At 26.2% G+C, this 22,377-nt stretch overlaps 2 protein-coding genes across 7 annotated transcripts in view; one reads left to right on the forward strand and one right to left on the reverse strand.

The window, feature by feature from the left end:
- Window positions 1-22,377, forward strand: part of LOC135922940 (uncharacterized) — an 83,817-nt gene that overhangs the window by 8,970 nt on the left and 52,470 nt on the right. The window contains exon 1 of one of the 6 annotated variants that reach the window (XM_065457482.1): window positions 13,550-13,565. The exons of the other annotated variants lie outside the window; for them this stretch is intronic. The gene's annotated coding sequence lies outside the window, so the exon portion shown is untranslated. Of the gene's footprint in view, window positions 1-13,549; window positions 13,566-22,377 lie in introns of those variants that run through there. 6 annotated transcript variants of the gene reach the window in all.
- Window positions 997-2,034, reverse strand: LOC135925334 (piggyBac transposable element-derived protein 3-like). The gene has a single exon (XM_065460606.1). It carries the CDS (start codon window positions 2,032-2,034, stop codon window positions 997-999), a length of 1,038 nt encoding a protein of 345 aa, XP_065316678.1.

Raw genomic sequence — 22,377 nt, forward strand, 5'->3', positions numbered from 1 at the left:
CGATCAAAAAAGGCACTTTTTCTGCTGACCCCTTTTTAAATTGTTAAAAATTTCTGGAATTATTTAGATAGGTAAAAAAATGAGAAAGCCTTTTATTTTAGTCCGCTAGCAAACCTGGTTCTCGAGATATATGGGCCCATAGGTACAATAATAAGCCACCTTGGAATCTGTAAATTTTTTAAAATGCTTATAATAAAAAAATATTTATAGTAAAAAAAATATATAATATATCATATTGTGGGTAAAAAAATATCTAAATGGCTATCATAAAAAAATAAAAATTGACGCCAATTTGAATCTTTAATTTCCGGTTTACCTATATTGCTTTATCAGTATTTTTAAGCAAAAAAGGGAGTTTATTTTCAAAATTTTTTTTGATTTTATTTAGACCCTTTTATAAATATAAACTATGTCAAAATTTTGGCACGCAATCGACTAGGGATGTACCGATATTTTTTATCTGATCGGGCCGATATTTCACCCACTTTAAAATATCGGTCATCGGCCAATATTATAAAATTTTCCGATCTGATATAAAATGGCGTCTTTAACAAAAATAAAATGTTATAAAATTTTAAAAAAAAGTTATATCTAAAATCATTTATTTTTATAAATAAAATCGATATCTATTTTTATGTATATTTTTTTAACCCTTTGACGCCCAACTTTTTATTAATTAAAAAAAAATTTTTTTTTTATAAATTATTCATTTATACACTCCATAGATGCCTAATATTTATTTCAACTTTTATATTTAAATATACAGTTAAAAAAAATGATGATGCCAAATCAAATCATCAGGCTTTTGTGTAATAAAAAAATACAAATATTTATTTATTATGAAAATGTCGAAAACAATTTCTAAATTGATTAAAACATAAATAATATATATTACATTTTCCACATTTTGTTCTTGAGTATGCATTTATGCATAACTTGCACCTTTGCCTAGTTTTGCAGGAATCTGGCCAATGACCTATGTTATCATATCTGATATCAGATATAGGAGCCATTAGAAGAAATTTTTTTTTTAATCGGTTTATTTAAAGGCCTCCCTGATTTTCTTTTACTAGTTTTTCCTGCCGATAACAATGCTTTAACAATATGTGTTTTAAATTGTATAAGTTTCATGATTTTATTCTCCTTTTCATGGCATATTTGCCGTTTATACAAAAGCCATGAATTTACTACACACATATCTAGGAGATGAAAAATAATTCTTAAGTAGAATCTTTTTCCTTTGATATCTACTCTATAGCATTCAACAAGCATATTGTGTAAATCGACTCCTCCCATACCTTCATTATATATTTTTAATACATTTGGTCTTGGAACTTCAATATATTCCTTGTTACTCAGTGACCATCTTTTTACATTTACTACCGGATGAACACCGACAAATGTTGAGATGATGTGCACAAATTTATTGTTATACCATTTGACAATTATTATATTTTCTTTTTTATCAACTTTATATACATAGCTCCCACGACCTTCTTTTTTTAAGTCTTTATCGCATTTTAACTTGCAATCTTTCAAACGATTACTTCTAATAGTCTTTACCATAAATATACCTTTTTCTTTTAATTTTTTAGCCAATGCTATTGAAGAAAAATAATTATCGCAAAAGAGTTTATGATTTTGAAATTTCGGGATATTTTTAGCCAATTGGAGGACTATATCACCACTTATCCCTAATTCTGAGGGTGTTGGATTAGTTTGCTTTCCCGCATAAATCTCAAAATCATATACAATACCGGAGGATCCAGCTAATGCAAAAATTTTGTTACCCCATTTGTGAGGCTTCGATTTTATATATTGTTTTAAGGAACTCCGCCCTTTGAACGGGATGATTAATTCATCAATACATACTCTTTCCTCCATCTCTAATTTTTGCATATTATTTTGAATCTCTTTAATAAATGGCCTAATTTTAAAACATTTATCATATCCATCTTGATTTCTTGGGATAAGTTGAGAATTATCATTAAAATGTAAATATTTTCGCAATATTTGGAACCTGGTTCGAGACATAGTTTCCGTAACCTGTGGGAACGCATTGTGCAGACCAATACTGTCTATATGAAGGAACTTTGACCAAAGAAGAAAAAAGATGTATGCCTATAAATTGTTCTAATTCATTTATATTAAGATTTAGCGATCGATTTATTTGCTGAAAACTGTATAAATTACTTTGTTCACATATATTATTTAGTATATTATTTGAAATAAATAATTTGAAGTATTGATACGGAGTTAATATATTGGTTGAAGTGGAAAATTTATTAGCATAATTTGTGTCCAATTGATGTATATCACCTACTCTCCATTTCATATTATTTCGAATGATAATGTTTTCATTAATTTCTCTATCCTCTATCTCGATTTGAAGATTATTAGATATTGGAGTTGATGAAGTTGAAGGGGAATCATTGTAGAGAGTTTGCAAATTAAATTCCTCATGATCTGATTCATCGATATCAGCTTCCCGAAATATCTCCCTCCACTATTAATAAATTATTTGGCATCTATAAATTATATAGAATCATTTTAAAAAATATAATAAATATAAAATTATAATATAAGTCAGAAGATATAGGTCTTATGAACGCCAAATTCAAAAATAGTATGGTCTGATTGGATTTAGAATATATTTTATGGTAAAATTTAATTATAACTATAGAAAACCATTATAAATATAAAACTAAAAAAAATATTTAAAAGTTGTATTCTAAAATCCTTGACTTATTTTGGCATCATGCACTTTGAGTTGTTATAAAAAAGAGCATAGTCATTTTTAATAAAATAATTGATCATAATATTATACTCTTACCTTTAATAATTAATAAGAATTTTAGGAATAATATATATTTTCCACAGAATATGTTTTATTGTCGTTATAAAATCGTAAAATTCAGTAAAATGGAAAAAAAAAATTATGAAAATATAATTGGTTCAAATTTAAAAATAAAAAAATATACGTTATTAATTTTAACAAAATGCGAAAGTATTTTTATTATATTTATATCATATGATGTTAAATTAAATCTATAGGCTTTTATAAATTTAAAAAATATAATTATATTATATGATGTCTAAACAAATCATGAGACGTTAAAGGGTTAATAATAATAATTAATTAATAAACATTCTGCCATATTGTTATTTTTTTTAGCGCATTCTGTTTATAAAAGTGTGCGATAATCTCTTCAGAATCAGTTTTTAGTGAAGCTGGTGATATTGATAGTTACCATGGCCGCAGGCTGACCTCTGATAAATTGGAAATTTTGGTATTTCTAAAAAGAAATCTTTGATATTTTAAATGTTTATTTCAAATTTCTTATATGTTTATTACTTATTATGTATATAGATTAATGTATTACTTATTATAAAAAAGTGATTTAACAATAAAAATATTTTATATACTTTTAGAATTGCTATTGAATTAAATATAAACTATAACTGATCATTATAATATATTTAAATAATATAAGTTATGGTATAGTTAGATTTAAAAAGTATATTAAAAATTAAAACCATTGGTATCTTTACAGAATACAAAATTGGATATGATATAGGATCGGTAATCGGCCGATATCATTTTAATATCGGATCCGATCGGCCTCCAAAAAGTGGTTTCGGTACACCTCTACAATCGACTCTTCCGAAATATACATTTTTACACAAAAAAATAGATGGCGCTAATGGTTGAAAAATATTTTTCAAGAAAAATGAAAATATTGATACGTTTATAAGAAATGTTATAAAATTTTCCAGGTCTGCCCCCACCCTCCATTATTTAAAAAGTTTTACATTTTTTAGATATCTACTTTGCTGCTATAGCGAATGACTTATTAGCTCGATAATGTATAACAGCAGCATTAAAAAATAATATTTTATTAGGCATATTATCGATTATATTTTACGAGCATATTATTTTACAAAATAAACTGTTTAAAACGATCTCTCTTTCTACATAATATTTTTTACCTACCCGTTCAGATTAATTTTATATAATTCAATCCGTCTGCTTATTATTTTATCGTCCAATGACATCCGGGATTTGGAGAGTGCAAAAACGTATATTATAGGTGCAGATCAATTAAAAGTTTATTCTATATCACAGACGGACGTACCAAATGTTAAAATTTCAAAATGTTGTCACCCATTTAATCTACAAAGACATGCTTATTATCGCAGGAATCTAGGAAAAGAGCAAATAATTTTAGAATAAAAATTCAACAAAGCGTGTACAATACCAGGAACGCAAAAATTTCATACTTTTCATCTAATTTTTCAGGATAAAATTGAAGCAAAATTTTATTCAAACTAAACAGAATCGCAAATATTAAATATAACATTTCACTCGAATATTAATGCAAATTTACTATATGAAAAAATAAATGCATATTTAACATGTATCTATGACAATGATGGCCTATGTTTTAGGGAAAAAATCGAAACAGAAATGTTAGTTAGTATTTTTATTATCCTCAAGGACCCTCAAATTCTTATACATATCCCTCCTTGATTGACAAATTATGGATACAAAAATCACAAATTTTAGATGTGGTCAGTCTTTCAAATGCTACCGGACGAATATATACTTTACATAAGGATGAGATGAGACATTTTTAATTTATTTTCTTTAAATATATAATTATCTATATCTAACTAAATAGATGTTTCAAATATATAAATTATGGAATGAATATGATTATCTATCTATATTTCTATATTATTAATAAAAATGAATGATAAAAAAATTATACCAAAGATAATTATTATTGGAAATTTGTTACATTATTAAGTGTCTAATGGGCATTTGCCCACACTGCCTCTCAGTTTTATTATTTAATAGAAATTCGAAATTTTTTAGTGTAAATATCCTGTTATTGGTAAGTTATCAACAAAACTTTAATCATAATCCGTAATTTCATAACGCGCCATATATTTTTCTTTAATTTTTGGTAAAAATGTATATTTCGGAAGAGTAGATAGCGTCGCCAAGATTTTAATATCGTATATATATTTATAAAAGGTGTCTAAATAAAAATCAAAAAATGATTTCGAAAAACTCCCCTTTTTGCTTAAAAATACAAGTAAAGCAATATAGGTAAACTGAAAGTAAAAGATTCAAATTGGCGCTAATTTTTATTTTTTTAATAGCCATTTAGAGATTTTTTTTGCCTACAATATGATATGTTATATTTTTTTTACTATAAATACTTTTTGAGATAAAAGAATTTTAAAAATTTTAGAGATTTCAAAGTGGCTCTTTTTTGTACCTATGAGCCCCTATATCTCGAGAACCAGGTGTGCTAGCGAGCTAAAATAAACGGCTTTCTTATTTTTTTACCTATCTAAATATTTCCAGAAAATTTTAACAATTTTAAAAGGGGTCGCCGAATCACGATTTGACGTGGAATAACCTCCATGCGTTTATTATAAGCAGTGATCATATTTGGCTTGGGAATTTTTATTTTAGAAGATATTTACTTGGAATATCTTGAAACATTAGAAAGCGAAGAGAATATATGTCATGCCGATTCAACGGTCACCACCGAATTATTATTCCAACGAACTATAAATATTTCGTTTGATTTTTCAAATCTATAATCATAATATCCTCTATCTTATTTTTACTACAGCCTTTATAGATTCAATTGGGCAATGCTCTATTCTATTATCCTTCACAGTTCTAGTTGTAAAATATCCCATTTGTTTTAAGTATGACAAAAGTTTAAAAGGTAAAAAAATTTATCAAAATATTTTTTATGATAATTTGGCATCTGTAATAGTGATCTGCATCCGGCCTAATTCTTCAAGACCGGCCCGGCCCGAAATTAAAAAAGTTTTGGCCCTGTCCGAACCCGAAATATCTTTCCGATTTTATTTTTTAAAAAATTAATTTTTATAATTACTCAAAATAAAAGACATATGTTATATGGCGTCTAGTTTTATAAATAAAATCAAATATTTTTATTGTATATAAAAAATTCAATATAAAATTGATAAATTTAAATATATTTTAAAAAATTTCCAAGGCCCGGCCCGAATTTTTTTAAAAAATATTAGGCCCTACCCGGGTCCGAACCCGTTTTCCTATATATATATATATATATCAAATGAAAATACGTAACCGTCGGAAGAAGCCAATATCCAATATTTGTATCCAAAACTAATTGGCTTTCTTTTTATGAACATTTTGTAAGAATATCTTCCACGTTATATTATGATCTTTTCATCTATTGATAAATGATTTGAAATTCCTAATTGTTGAAATTTATGGTATGATCTTTTCATCTATTGATAAATGATATTTGAAAATTCCTAATTGTTGAAATTTATTATACTATATATTAATATAAGGCCTAACTTTATAACATCTATAATATATATCTATTTTAGTATTATCTGCTAAATGAATATTATATTATTTCAAAATTGTAATTGGGTCATTGTATTCATGATTTTTGGAATAAAAATATCACTATCATTATACCAATACATCCTTTCTTGCGAAAGCGAATGATATCCAGTAAATAATATAATTCCAATAAATCTCTTAATATCTGTGATGGTTATAATACATATATTAGGCCTATTCATTTTGCATAGATATTACTTTGATCTACAATTAGGATACAAGTCTTCGTCGAAAATTAAAGAAAATATATCTAATGGACTTTTATAATGCAAATCGTTTTCGTGTTTTATTATATCTTTCTCTTCCCCATTGAAAGGACTTGTAGAATATAATGCATCGGGTTTTCTCCATTTTAAATTGCGAAAAATTACCGAATAGCTTCTTGTAGAAGATGGTTCTGGAATGTCGTCATCAATTGAATTATGAATCACTAATTCACGAGCAGCATCTGAAGGCAAAACTCCATCATTTAAGTCATTAGGTTTATAATAAGAAGAAATTAAATAAATTTAAAAATAAAATAAAATGTTCAGCAAGGAAGAGGTTACAAATAATTTAAAATTTTTATGAATAATTATAAATATTTTCGAATATTTATGAACAGAATATTTGCGAATAATTTTATATAATTTGATCAAATAGATAAAAAATTATAAAAGGAACAATATATTATTCGATTTAATTTTAGGGGGCTCAAAAAATATTTTTTATAATTATTTTCAAAAGACCTTTTTCTTAGCTAACATTTTCAAAATGACATTTTTTGGGTATGAACCCCCCCCCCCCCCATCTTCTGTGACGGTACTGATTTTAGGTATAATATATAAATAACTATTATTCATTATGCTAAATTTGATTCGAATTTTTTAAAATAATTTATATTGCTGAATAGTTTTATTTTATGTAATTACCTATAAAATTTTAATTATTTAATTATTTAAAAATTCAAAAATGATTTTTAAATATAAAAAAATATATACACTATCATCAAAATAATTTCATACTATGCTCGTGAGATCACATAGAAGACTTTGCATTTTAAGCCTCATAAATTTGCCATGTTTAGGGACATAAAAAATATTTTTTTCATATTTTTATTTTCTAGTTTTGAAATACAATGTCTGAACTATATAAAAACCTTTTTTATTATTTTTTAAAATAAAAACTACTGTTTAAAGATGATATATAGGAGGTGGTGTGTGACTGTTAACCAGTAACGGGTTAAAGGGTTTAATTTTATAATCGCACAATAAACTTTCACTCCTCTAGGTATATGAATGGGAATTTTTTCTCTAGTCATAGTCAGGAAAGGATATTTAGAGTGCAGAAAAAAATTCAAAAGCCATTCTTACTCGATATAATAATAATTACAAATAATCATAATGAATCATTTATTTTAAAAATCCTCAAAGAAAATCCCCGGGTTAAAGAAAAATTAAAATATTTTTTTTACCTCTAAAATTGAATAAATTTGTTGTGAATGAAAATGTAATATACTTTGTTAAGGTTTTATTTTTTACCGAATTCCAAAACATTTATTGCATAATATCAATACAAAAATTATGATCATTTAAAAGTAATATATAATATGCAAGAAAATCTTTTCCTAAGGCAGGACGAGATTGACTTGTAAAAACACATGTTGCACAATTATTGGGAATTGATTCTAGGAAAGGTTTCATTTATACCCAGTGTTCTAAATGTTACTTCTTTGCAAAAATGCCTACTGAATATAACGTTTGAAAGGGCATATAAATTCTACGAATACGAAATTTGTTTCAACTTTAAAGAATAGTTATAATAAATTTAAAGTATTGTTGCAGGCAGGCGCGTACGCAGGAATTTGGTCTGGGGGGGGGGGATAATAAATTTTTTTAAGAAATAATATTTTTAATTAAAAATACTAAGCATAAATTTATTAAGATTAATAACTTTTCTAATACACAATTTTAAACTAATGTGAATTAAAAAAATTATATATATAAACCGGCATTTAAATGTGAATCATAAAATATAAAGTGAATATAACCCACGATATGAATCACATAAATGACCCAAAATTGAAATTTGAATTTTTTGAGCTTTTAAAGTATAAAAAATTTAAATGTTGTAAATATAAATTAATACACAAAAAGTTTCTTAGGAATAATTGTATTTTGTATGTTTTGAGCTAATTTTTCAATTATCAATCCTTGCTTGGCGTTAAATGTCTATGAATATTCAAAAGATCCAAATCATTCAATCTACTTTCAAATGTTGTATTTCATAGGTATGTTTTTCACAGACTTGCAGGCCTGGCCCCTGAGCCGGACCGTATTTTAATTTTTTTAAATATACCCGGGCCGGGCTCGTAATTTTTTTTAAAAAACACCCGGGCTGGGCCTGAAAATTTTTTAAGAAAAAATATCCGAGCCGAGTTGTATATTTTAAAACCAAATATTTGAAATCGCCATTATTAGCTATAAATATCAAAAATAAATATAATTTTTTTTAAAAAATTCGGGCTAAGCCAGCCGGGCCGGGCCTGAAAATTTTTTAAAAAAAACCCGGGCCGAAAAAAATTTTAAAATAAAATCTGGGCCTGGTCCTGCAAATGGTACCTCTGCAAGGCTCTGTTATTCTTCTTAAAAAAGTGAATGTTCTCTCATTAGTTTACTAAAGAGCTGCTAATATATATATATAACCATTTTAATAATTGGGAGTATAATCTAAAATGTGTTTGAAATAAAAAGCATCCATAGCATTTTTTGGGACTGTATCAACCATAGTTAATCTTTTAATCATAGTTATTCAGCTAATAAGGCATCATAAGATATTTTAACATCTTCATGATAAAAATATAACAAATATTTATATTTTTTTTCTATCACCATATGAAAAAGGTTGGGAGAGGGGACATTTGTTTTATAATACTCTTCTACTGATCCTATATTAATGTTTTGATGATGAGCTTGCTTGCTGCAAGTCGAGGGGGACAAATATTTAACACGTATAGCTCTGCTTTTGACTCAACAATAACATATAAAATATGAAATTCTTCAACAACACTAGCTCTATTTCCTTGAGTTCTAATAAAATGCTCTCCGCTATTCTCATCTTCTTAATCAAGTCAATGTTATGTTTTTAAAAGTATTACATAAAATAGTTGTATAATTAAATAATACATTCTAATGAGAAAAAAAATTTGGAATAAGTATTGAATCCAATAATTTTCTTGCTTCTGAGGAAATATTTCTTTCAAGCCATTGTGATATTTCAGTAATAGCATTAATAATCAGCTCTTCTAACTCCAAAATAGCTGTTACTGTGGCGGAGATCTCGTTGGACAAGCTTGCAATTTTTTTCTCCCTGTTGGACAAGGAGTTTCAGAGATAATTATTATTTTATTAGAAATTTAGATAAATATTACGCCACTAAAATTCGAAAATAATAGGTAAATTACGCCAAGAAAAACTTGAAATCGAAATTGATTGATAAAATAACTTAGTAGATGAATGTGATAAATAAAATATATATATATATATGTATATATGAGATAAGAATAAATATTAACAAATATAAATTAATATTAATAATAATATTTTTGAAAAATATAATCCGGCATCTGCATTTTTTGGCTTTGGGGGGGGGGGGGATTTGTCTCCCTGTCCCCCCCCCCCCCCGCTGCTTTCGCGCCTGGTTGCAGGTAATCCCATCGTTAAACCCCGTTTTGAAATCATTTTACGCCAAATATATATGCCTTTTTTTTAAATATAACTAACCCTAACCCATATATGTTATTTTGATTAGCAGATTAAGAATTTTTTATTTAGTGCTGAGTCGATATTAAATATTGGATCAATACTCGCAGATATTTACCAGTTACAAAAAAATATGATCGCGTCGATATCTTCAAAAAAAATATCAATAAAACAAAATACATTTAATCATTCGTGCCTTGGCTATGAGATTTCAATATTTTTTTATTTTGCTCATACTTTATAGTAGTGATCTGCATCGGGCCTAATTTTTCAAGCCCGGCCCGGCCCGAAATTTTTTTAAAAAAGTTTTGCCAACCCGTTCCGAACCCGAGATTTTTTTTTAAAAAAAATTTACCGGCCCGCCCCGTTATTTAAATATAAAAATGAATTTTTATAATTACCAAAATAAGAGACATATGTTATATGTCGTTTAGTTTCAATAAATAAAATCAAATATTTTTACTTTACATAAAAAATTCAATATAAAACTGATAAATTTAGATATATTAAAAAAAAATTCCAAGGTCCGACCCGACCCGGCCCGAATTTTTTTTAAAAATATTAGACCTGACTCGGCAGAACCCGATTATTTTAAATAGAATTAGGCCCGAGCCCGGCCCGAACAGGCCTAACTTTGCAGATGTCTACTTTATAGCTTCTTATTTTTTTGCATGGAATACATATTAAGTTTTTTACTACGTTGATTCATGTGGTAAATAAAAATTAATTGAAATATCGGATTGGTATCACAGTTACCGGATCGATGAAAAGTTTGTTGAATGGCCCAGTTCTACATTTTTTTTAAAACCAGAAAAATTAAAATTGAGCATTATGCCCTTGGAGCGAAACTTTAGTCCACACCAGGCCTTGGGCCAAATGTTGGGTTCTTTATTAATGATTCTAAATCAAATTTTTTATTTAAAAAAATGATAGTTTTTCCTTTCTTAACCCTTTGACGATCGCCAACTTGTTTTATTTAACTTGTCATTCATTTTATATATTATTTTTTTTACACACTAAATACTAGTGTTGTTAAACGTATCCATTTGAGCCGATTTTTAAAAATGACGAACATACTATTTTAGCAGAAAAATATTGTCTAAGCCTTGCCGCCATCTGTGAGCTAGGCTTGTTTTCTCGATAAAATACTGATTTTGCCAATTTTAAAAATTGACTCAAATCAAGTTGTTTAACAACACTACAAAATACCATGTGAGAGCCGAGCAGATGCTTCATTGGTTTTAGCAGATCTTGCTATTATTTTTATGAAGAATAGCTCGGGGAATTTAAAAGTCAAATTAGTATTTATTTACTGAAAATTATTACCGAATTGAGGAACGTCTTAAGCCCAATTATAATAAAAATTTTATGGTCGACGAAGAACGAGAACTGAATTTGGAAGAAGAATTGAACATGATAATAAAAAATGCGAAGGACGATTCACAGGAAAAACTGGATTTTAGCAAATTTAAGCAGGAGGTATAATTAGTTTAAAAAATACTGGAAAACCTAGAGAAAATCTTTAGAAATTGTACAATAAAATCGACGTCAACCACTAAAATTAGATTCAAATTATTCAACGAATCGGTTACATTCATTGTTTTTTTTTGAAATTTTATTTATTTACATGAAAAAAATAATTTTTATTAATTTAATATCCATTTATATATTGAATCAAAATAAAATAACAATGCATCACCTATAAATGTCTAAATAAATCAAAGCCCTATTATTTTAGTGAAAAAAAATTATGTTAATAAATATAAATAATTAATGTTAAAATTAAAAAAAATTTTTTTATGACGGAATAATAATTTTTATAATCTTTCATTTTGGGATTCTTCGATCTCAATATCAAAAACCGTACCCACATGTGAATTTACTTTTATTTAAACCAGGGATGTGAACCCTTCTACAAAAAAAAGGGTCCAGGTCCGGGTTTGGGTACAGGAATAAAATTTGAAAGGACCCGGAGGGAACATAAAAATAATGACTCAAAATAATATATTTTTTAAATTCATTTATTATTATACTTCAATATATACATATTCATAATTTACAAATGAAAAATTTAAAAATGAAATAATTTTATTTTAAATGATTTATTCTCGCACAATCATAATATCTTCTAAAATATCATCCTTGAGATTTCCACGTAAAGTAGACAATATATATTTCAAAGATGAAAATTCACGTTCTACCCTTACCTAAAATAGATAGTTATTTTTATAAAATTATTATACTTTGTCGCCGGTACAGCCATGAAGATTCTAGATAAGATATACTGAATATATTGAAGAATTTTCTTCCCAAAATTTTAAAATTTTATATCCTTATTTATTCTTTTAACTTCTGAGAACTTTACTATTAAAGATGCAGGTTTGATCCTCCTGTCTATCTAATGATAATTTGATTTTTTTTTCTCTATCTAAAAGTAAAATTTCAAGATCATCAATGTTGCTATCATTATTATTATTATCACTACAACCAAAAGATATTGTATTGTAAATATTAGTTTTGCTTATGCCATAAATCAAGATGGTCTTTAGCCATTTGTTTTTGCTCAATACTCAATAAAACTTGATATTGAGGGTCTAAATATATAGAAGCGTATACAACACTATTTTGCAAATATTGTTGCTCTCGAATTTTCATGTTTTCTAATATTTCGTATAAAAAGGACTGTAAATTTTTCTAAATCTTATCGGCATCTAATCCATATGCCTTAAAATCAAATAAACATAATTGTTCTGATTGTAATCTTAATATTTTTATTTTTAAAGGAACTAATACACTAGCAAGGTCCTTTATTTGGCACCAATTATCTTCCGACAAAATGACTTCACATGCTCCTATAATAAAATTATTACAGAAATCTTTTAAACTTAATAATCGTTCTAGCATCATACAAATTGAGACCAACGTGTTGTGAATTATCATTTAAATTAAAATATTATTACTTGCAATACAAAATAATTCACTTTCAAAATAATCAACGTATTTCTATAACATAGCATATTAATAAATTTACATAATAAAATATTACCTACACTAGAAAATAATTTATGATATCAATCTCTAAATAAAATGGAAGTCCAGGAAGAAAATTGAAAGAAAAACTCGAATATAAAAGAGTATTTAGGAAGGTTTTAAAAACATTTAAATGATTTTTTGAGAAGAATGTAGATTTCAAACTAAGTGGCCTCTGGATGTGGAAAATTTCTTAAAGAATTGATAAATATCATAACTCACAAATCATATTTTTTTTATTCCATATTTTTCATAATATATTTGGCCTTTTCTCTAAAAATTTATAGAAATCTTGGGAGGATGAATACGGATAATCTATTCCTCTCATTTGAATATTATTCTGATTCATCCATCGTCAAATGAAGGTAAAATTTATTATTTATCCATACGGAGAAAATTCTGATCACCCGTCATTCTTGACGGGCTATCAGCTAGTATTATATAATAATGTATTTATTCCATGGCAGGAAAACTATAATTATATTATGTAATAGATACTATGAGTGTTAGCTAGTGTTTATCACCCAACATTATATTAATCATAACTATATATAATCATTATAACCATATCTAATTGACGAATATAATATTTCATTTTGTATAAATATTTTAAAATAATTTTACGGCCCGGCCCGGGTATTTTATAAAAAAAAATTTCAGGCCCGGCCCGGTTATTTAAAAAAAATATTTCAGATTTTAAAAATTTAAAATACGGCCGGGCCGAGCTTTGGACCAGGCCTGCAGGTCTCGGATAATTTATCTAGCTTCTGGAATTTATTAATTTTATATAAATAAATATTTATTAACCATCCCATTGATACACAGTCCAAAATATGATAGGTAAGATAAAATTAGTCGAAACAAGACTAAGAAACAGTTACCTACAATATTTAACAGTTGGCATGGGGGGGTGCCTTCGCCTTAGGGCATCAAGGGATTTTCAGTGTCATGAGCTCACGGGGATCTAATTTATGTAATTCATCACTAAAATTTAAGGAAAATATGATTTGCTTAATGTATTAAGTGTCATAATTAGGGCTGGGCAAATTTCTAAAAAAATGTATTTGAATATAAATACAAATATGTTTTAAACTGATTTTCATTTTAAATATAAATACTAAATCTCAGGATATTGTATTTAGATAAGAAAATATGGCATCTGCATCTGTATTATATATTTGCTAATTGTATCTGGATACTATTTTAGAGGTATCAATATCTATTTTTTGATAAAATTAATATAATTATATTTTGCCTCTTTTTTTATTAAAAATAATAATATTTGAATTAAATGTTTTAAATATTTTATCCGAGTTAATTGATTACAATAAAAACGACAAATTTTATTATGATGATTTATTAAAGTTTCTAACTCACAGATAACCTGTGAAAAATAATAAAAAATTTAATATTACAGATTTTTTTTAGGCACCCCTTAGAAGATACGAATAATGATATAAATTTTATTCTCATCAAATTTTGAATAATTTAAAAATGAGTGTCGGGATTTCACTATATTTAAAGATTATCCCAATATAAAGTTGTTAGTATAGTTGGGTTTTGTTTGGTCCGGTTCGAGATTTATAACTATTTTAACCACCGATCCAATCCTATTGGTTGAATGTCTGTTAATTCGGCTCAATGTATAGGCGTATGCCGGGAAAAATCATTTAATATTAAGGCTTTTGATTTTATTAGCTTCTTTCAAATTTGAGTTGCTATATTTTTAAGAAAAACTCTAAGCAAACTCGGTTTAACCTATTTTTTAGCCGGATAAAAATATATTAAAAACTCGGTTTAGCAGATTTTTTAGCCGGTTAAAAATATAGTAATTACCCAACTATATTTGTTAGTCATAAATTATAACACCACTTTGCCATCAACTATCTCGGTCTGCTTACCGCTATGCCCTCGCAGGTTCTTATGGAATATGCATTTTTTAAATCTATTATTATCTGTTTTACAGTTTATTTGTATGAATTTCTTTTTATTATTCACCGGTATTTTCAAATTATTCTTTCATCGATGGATCAAAGGAGGTAAATTAATTTTTGTAAAACCCTCACCTATCAAGAAGAATTTTTTGGGGTTATAAATTACAAACACAAATGTATAAATATTTAGTTGAAAAGATTTTATTAAAAATAGTATATTTACAAATATGTTTAAATTATTTGTTTATATTTGAAGGTGCTAAATAAAAATAATAGAAAATTTCGGATTCACCATCTAAATAAAAGTAAATTTATAACTCAAACCTCACAGAGGAAAATTTCTGATTCACTCATCATCAAATAAAGGAGAAAATTCTTCCTGTCATTCTTGACGGAATATCTGCTCGTTTCTTATCATATATATTGTGTATATGTATTGTAAAATATAACAATTACTATTTATCATTTTATTATATATTTTATACATGTATTAAATATAATAATAATTATTTATCATTTAATTAAATATTTTGTATGCAGATGAGATGTCAATCCAATAATTTTTTTAGCTCAATTCAAAGAATGGAATTCTAAATTAGGCATTATGCGCACCTCTTAACTATAATAAATGTATTTTACGGGAAATTATATCTATATTTATATACATTTGGGGAAATATATCTAAATACCATATATTTCAGTCGTTGTCTGTATCGAGATCCATTTTAGGGGATATATCTCTATCTAGATCCATTTGAAAAGTATCCTTAACAACTCCTAAATACTATTGAAAATGTTCCAAATTAAATTTTATCTGAAGAAATGCAAACATTATAAATAATATAGTTATTGTCAGTAGTGGCATATTAAATTATGTTATAATTGCAAATATAATTAATATCACAGTTTTACAGAACATATAATAAATTTGAACATAATTATATTCCTAATAAAGATGAATATTGCAAATAACAAATTTAAATGATAACATAATATTAAATAAAGCAACCATAAAAAATTTCAAATAAATCACATTTATAAATTGAAAAAAAAGAGAATATTTGATAATTTATTAAAAGATAGAATTAAATATTAGTCTATGTCAATTTGTCCTATTAATTAAATTTACGCAGTTGAATAATCTTTCCACCGGAACAGATTGAAATATATTTATATACAAAATAGCCTAAAATTGGGTGACAGGTATATATATGGCTTAGGTATGACTTGGCTTTGGAACCCTGTTATTTCTAATCTAACTTTAAAAAAAGTAAACTAGATATTTTTTCATTTTATTACTATTTTTTTTAAAAACTTATTGAGAAGTATACATTGTATCCGCGATATGCTAAACTTACATTTTTAAGATATTTTTCTTCCTTTTTAAAAATTTTTTTCTATCCCTGTCGGCAAACTAATTAATTGTCATAAAAAATCACACAATCAATAGCAAAATTTAATTAAAATTTCTATCACGTGATCAAAACTATTAACCACATTAATATTATTATTTTTATAGCTTAATCAATTTTTTTTTTATAAAATGGAAATATATTTTAAAAAATTCTCTCCCTTATAGAATATAACCGGAAAATGTTGGATTAATTTACTACATTTATGGCTAGTTAAAAGGGTATTTATACATCTTAACATTACATTGTAACAGTTAGATATAATTATTCTTATCTGCGAATATTACATTTTGCTTATCAGAATTTTAAATTTATTTCCTTATTTAAAAATTATTCTAGTAAAAAAAGGTGATTTTTTCAAATCACAAAATCATTGTGAATATGCTTTATAATTATCTTTTAATCACGAAATTTTTTAGTATGTATGATCGTATCTCCACTTTGCCATGTAAATCTGGCTGGATTGACATCTTCTTATTTTTGTGGTAATGTTAAACGGCTCGTTTTGAGCCGATTTTTAAAACTCAATATTTTAGCCAGAAAAATATTGCCTAAGCCTCGAGATTTCGATAATATATTCTAGACCTTTGTTCCTTCTATGAGCAGAATCTTCAGACTTACGTAATATTTTTCAGGATAAAATATTGAGTTAGCCATTTTTAAAAATCGACAGAGCCCTTTAACAACACTATTTTGTGCTTATCTATATTGGCTTTCATTTAAAAATTCATTCCTCCCATAAATTTCTTAATCTTCCACCGCAAGAGAAATTTTTTCCTAAAGCCTTAGATAAATAAATCTAAGCCCATCATTTAAACTATTTAAAAATTCTGTCCCATAAAGCTCAGTCTAATCTCATTTAGATAAAATTGTATACGTCGAAGCCCTAAATTGAATAATATACAATAAAATAAAGTAAACTAGTTAGGATCGGCACTCTTCTGTAAAAGTAGATTTTTCTCCAAAACGCAAAAACGGAACCATCATGACCTATTTTATACGGCGTGATGAACCTTTTCAATTTCTCTTTGGTAATACACGAATCCAATAAAAAATTTAGCCATTAAAATTGAAACTCCATTCATGAGCCGTTGAGTAGTCTCCTACCCATAATTATGTTGCCTGTCTAAACGTTCTAATCTTTAAAGTATTTCCCCCCCGTCTCGAATCTAATCAATCACTTTAATTAATTTTCCATTAATTTAACCCACAAGGAGGTTGAGCTCATTACAGCGTATTTTTTGTTTCAAAATTTTTTTGCTTTTATCAACAATTTAAATTTTGCTTTTTTATTTTTTAAATCTACGAGATATTACACTAATTAATGTTTGAAGAGGAGGAAAAATATAAGATTATACTTTAGAACTAAAAAAATTCCTACCTGTTAATTGTATCGTCATAATTGATCGGAGAGGGGGTCGGTCCTTCTATTATGATTGAAAAGATATTCACAAATACTTTGAAATTTCTTTCATAAATGATTGTTTATTTCCTTTGGTATTCTTATTATCTTATACTTTTTTCCAGGTACTCTTTTCTAAATATCTGGCCAAAAATTGCGGATTGTCTCTTTTTATAGGATATCCTCAAATTAATCAAGATGGAAATGAGAGTTCAAGTGTAGCACTGCTGTTTAATACAACGTGATGATGATGACTTATAATCATAATAAATTATTATGTGTAATATAGCTTTAATGGTAAATTTTCCTCTAACGTTTCGGAAATAAATTAACTTACATATATCTGCAAAATTAGTCCGATACTTTAAAAAAAATATAAAGCAATTAATCATATTTTGGCAGACAAGATGTAAATTCTAATAACCAAAACCAACCGCTGTAAATTTTTTTATTTATAAAAAATCTGCTAAATATTTCACCTTGCTCTACTAAATGAAATAAATTGTATTTGAGACTGAAGCCTTGTAAATCGACCCAAAGTCTAGCTCGGGACCTATAATTTTAAAATAAATGGGCCGGGCTAAAATATAAAATGATCTTTTCTATTTATTTATCAAAATAAAATGATAATTAAAATTTAACTATAATTTGTGATTTCTATCTTTCAATATATATTTCTTTAATAAAACTTTGTGCTGGGCTCAGGCCTAAATAAAAAATCCGGGCCGGACCTAAATAAATAAAAATTTCTGGCCTAATAATTAAATTAACTGGGTTATAAGCTAGGTATTTCTTAAAAAATTTATCTAGCCCTAAGTAAAATTAGCTAATAATTTTTCCAAATGATACAACATAGGACCTATAGCTTACCTCTTTTAAACGAGAAGCAACGATTTATCTTATATAAATAATATAAAATAAACCTTCGTCATATACAACTTGCTACATATCTATCTACTTGTACGTTCAGATCAATCAATTGCGTCAACATGTAAATATTGATTATATTCAATTTAAATAAAATTTTTCTTTCACGGGATTGGAACACCAAATCGAATGATCACTTAAATAAATAATCATATATGTTCACGATTTTTTTTTTGAACGAATAAAAAAAATATTTTTTTGCCATTGAAATCTTTATTTATTTAATTTACAAAAAACTGAATACCTTACATAAATCGATTTGATTGAACAGATTTTACACTTAACTGCCAAATGGATTTCTGATTCTAAAATACAGGTCATCTATTTACTTATTCCATCCATTTTGAATATCCTTGACAACTTAATTATGTATCCATTTTATAAACCAAATAATTGTGCACGAAAATAGTGACGGAACGTGAATAACGCAATTTTAATATAAAATTTAAATACACATTATGCTTTATTAATTAGTAGATAATTTTAAAATAAATCTCCATTAAAACTTTTGTTGATTAAGATGTTTATTGAGATCAAACAAATTTGTCGCATTCTTCGATTTTTGATTCTTATGATTTTTGCGACATTCGTGTATGTTCTATTTTATCGTAATTTTGATCCCTCTGTCTTACCATAACATTGTGGTAGCACGTCGATGGTAATATTTTTTTTATTATGATTTTATGAGAGATACTAAATAGTTTTCTTACCTTTGTTTGATAATTCTTAAGTAAATAATTATTCCTGGTTTTAAGAAAAATGATAATTTTTTTTATTAGATATCTTTTTCCTATGCTTATATATTAACGCGTTACAAAATAACCTTTTACTAAAAAATCAGGTAATAGCGTTACTTACGAAAAGACACATATGAAAGTAACTTATTACCTTTTACGTTACTCATTACTTGATATTTTATGTTTTATTGTCGTTGAATGATGAATGGCGTTCCTTTTATTTTTGACGAACTTTGAACATGAACGCGTTCCTTTATTTTGACTAACGCGTTCGAATTTAACGATTGTTCAATTAAAAACTCTTTATTTTTATTTATTTGAAAAATTTAATATTAATCCGAATTTTTAAGAAAAAAGTCTTATATTTTATAATCAGCTGTTTTTCTTTTTTCACATTTCAATTTTTTAAACACGCCGTTATTATAGTTTATTAATTTGAATAATTTTGTTTTTATTTTAATTTAATAGATTAGCATAAACATGGATATTATTATTTCATCATCATCTGATTCTGAAAATTATAAATCAGATGAATTAACATTACCATGGCCCAAATATGTTAAATATTTTACAGTAACATCCTATATTGAAGGAACTAATTCAATACTTACCAAATGTAAAATGTGCCCAAAAAGTATTATATTAGTTTCAAAATCTTCAAGTCCAATTTTAAACGACATTTGATTGTAATATTAATAATTTTATTTTATATAATATAACTAAGCAAATCATTAAATTTGAAGAAAACAGTATTTAGGGTATTTGACCCCAACACAAAAGTTATTTTGAAATTAAATTAATAAAAATTAGTGGCCTAAAAATGGTCAACCATTGATAGACGCAGTATTAAATGGGATTAATAATAAATATTAAATGGGATTAATAATAAGTATTATCAAATCAATTACATATATTTTATTTTTTTAAAGATTTGAACATATATATGAAGATCAATATGTTCTTTCTGCAATTATACATCCAGTATTCAAGATTCAATGGCCATCGTAAAACTTCCACAGAATGAATCTATGAAAAATAAACTTATAGCGTTATTGAAAAAATGCATTGAAAACCTAGAAATTATAATGCAAAAATTGTTAATTTCGAGATATCCTTTTTTTTATAGAGAAAGTAGAAGATGAATTGGAGGAGGATTACTTATCTCAATTTTTTGAAGCAAAGGACAAAATAATAAATGTTTTTAATAAATTCCTAAAATAGTTGTTTATTAAGTATAATACCGCAATCCCCTCATCTACCCCTGTAGAGCGCGTTTTTAATATAGCTAATGCCGTATTAACTGCCAAGCGTTCCTGTCTATCACATAAAAATCTTGAAAAACAATTGTTATTAAAAATTAACAGAGTTGTTAAAAGATACTTTTTAACTGGATCTAGATACAGATACAGATACATAGTCTCAAAAGTTATCTAGATACAGATACAGCGTCTAAAAAGTTATCAAGATACAGATACAATTTTTAAATGTATCTGTATATAGATACATTTTTTTATGCTCTTATAGGTTTGCATAAACCTAAATTAATATTATATTGTAAAAATTCATGAAATGAGCTAAAAATTTATTGACGCGATATAACATTTATCAGAATATAACTAAAATTATAATTTTAATATAATATATGAAAATATATGATTAAATAATTATTAGATTTCAGTAATAAAATATTTTCAAAATTTTGATCATTTAGGCATCCTCGTTTATCTGTGAAGACATTTTTAGCAACACTAAATAGTCTTTCCACAGGGGCGCTTGAAGGAATTGTAGTGTTATATTTAATAAATAACAATTTTATATCAGTTCTTTAAAAATGCTAAAATCTCTACATTTATTTTTGAAAAAGTTATTTAAAATTTGTTGATTTAGAAATTATATCTGCTGTAGGGTACTGAAAAAAATCTGAAATTAAATTATTTTTTTTTTTGGCAGGTTATTTGCTTGCAGTCAGTTGATGACTTTGATAATTCACCAGCTAATCTTTGTATCAATTGTTTTCTTTTATAATGGCTGCATGCCATCTATAATAAAAGCAATAATTAAATCATCTAAAGTGCCTTGAGTTTAAGTCAAAGGTCTTTTAGCAAAAATATTATTGGAGGATGAGCCTTGCCAATATTTTCTTTAGTAATTTATTTTCCTTCCCCTTTTTTATTTTTGTTAACAAGGTTGGATATTTTCTCTTAAAATTTTAATTAGAATTTTAAATATATAATATCTATACCCTTATGTGCTTCACGATATTGCACGTTGAAGTCATACTGACGGATATTTTTGTATTTTTAGGTAGACACGGGAAACCTTTTACCATCAGAGAATTAATTGTTTTCTTTGTTTTGAGATATTATTTTAAAATATGCACAATTTGGCCATGGTAAAGCAATAGAACTTGTTGCTTCCTCTTCTTCATCGATATAGATCTAAATAAATATATAAACTTAAAAATTTAGTTATAAAATAAAATTTACCATTTCCATATTGTAATATTAAAATTTGTATGGTTTATTGATAAACTAGGACATAATATTTAAATTAATGAATATTTATATATATTTTTTATATATAAGTTTTAATATTTTATGTATATATAATTCTTTATTATAGTATTAATAAATATTAATATATAATATATATATATTTATTTATTTCATAAGCTCATATGAAATAAAATAAATTTTACAGTCAAATATTTTTATTTATAATAAAAAAAGGGGTATATAAAATGTATCTTAAAAAGTATCTAAAAA

This window comes from Gordionus sp. m RMFG-2023, chromosome 1 (assembly GCF_954871325.1).
Source record: "Gordionus sp. m RMFG-2023 chromosome 1, tfGorSpeb1-WG-v2, whole genome shotgun sequence".
NCBI classification, from domain to species: Eukaryota; Metazoa; Nematomorpha; class Gordioida; order Chordodea; family Parachordodidae; genus Gordionus; species Gordionus sp. m RMFG-2023.

Excerpts from the sequence above, each read along its gene's own strand:
- LOC135925334 (XM_065460606.1), bottom strand. The coding sequence starts at position 2,034 with ATGTCTCGAACCAGGTTCCAAATATTGCGAAAATATTTACATTTTAAT.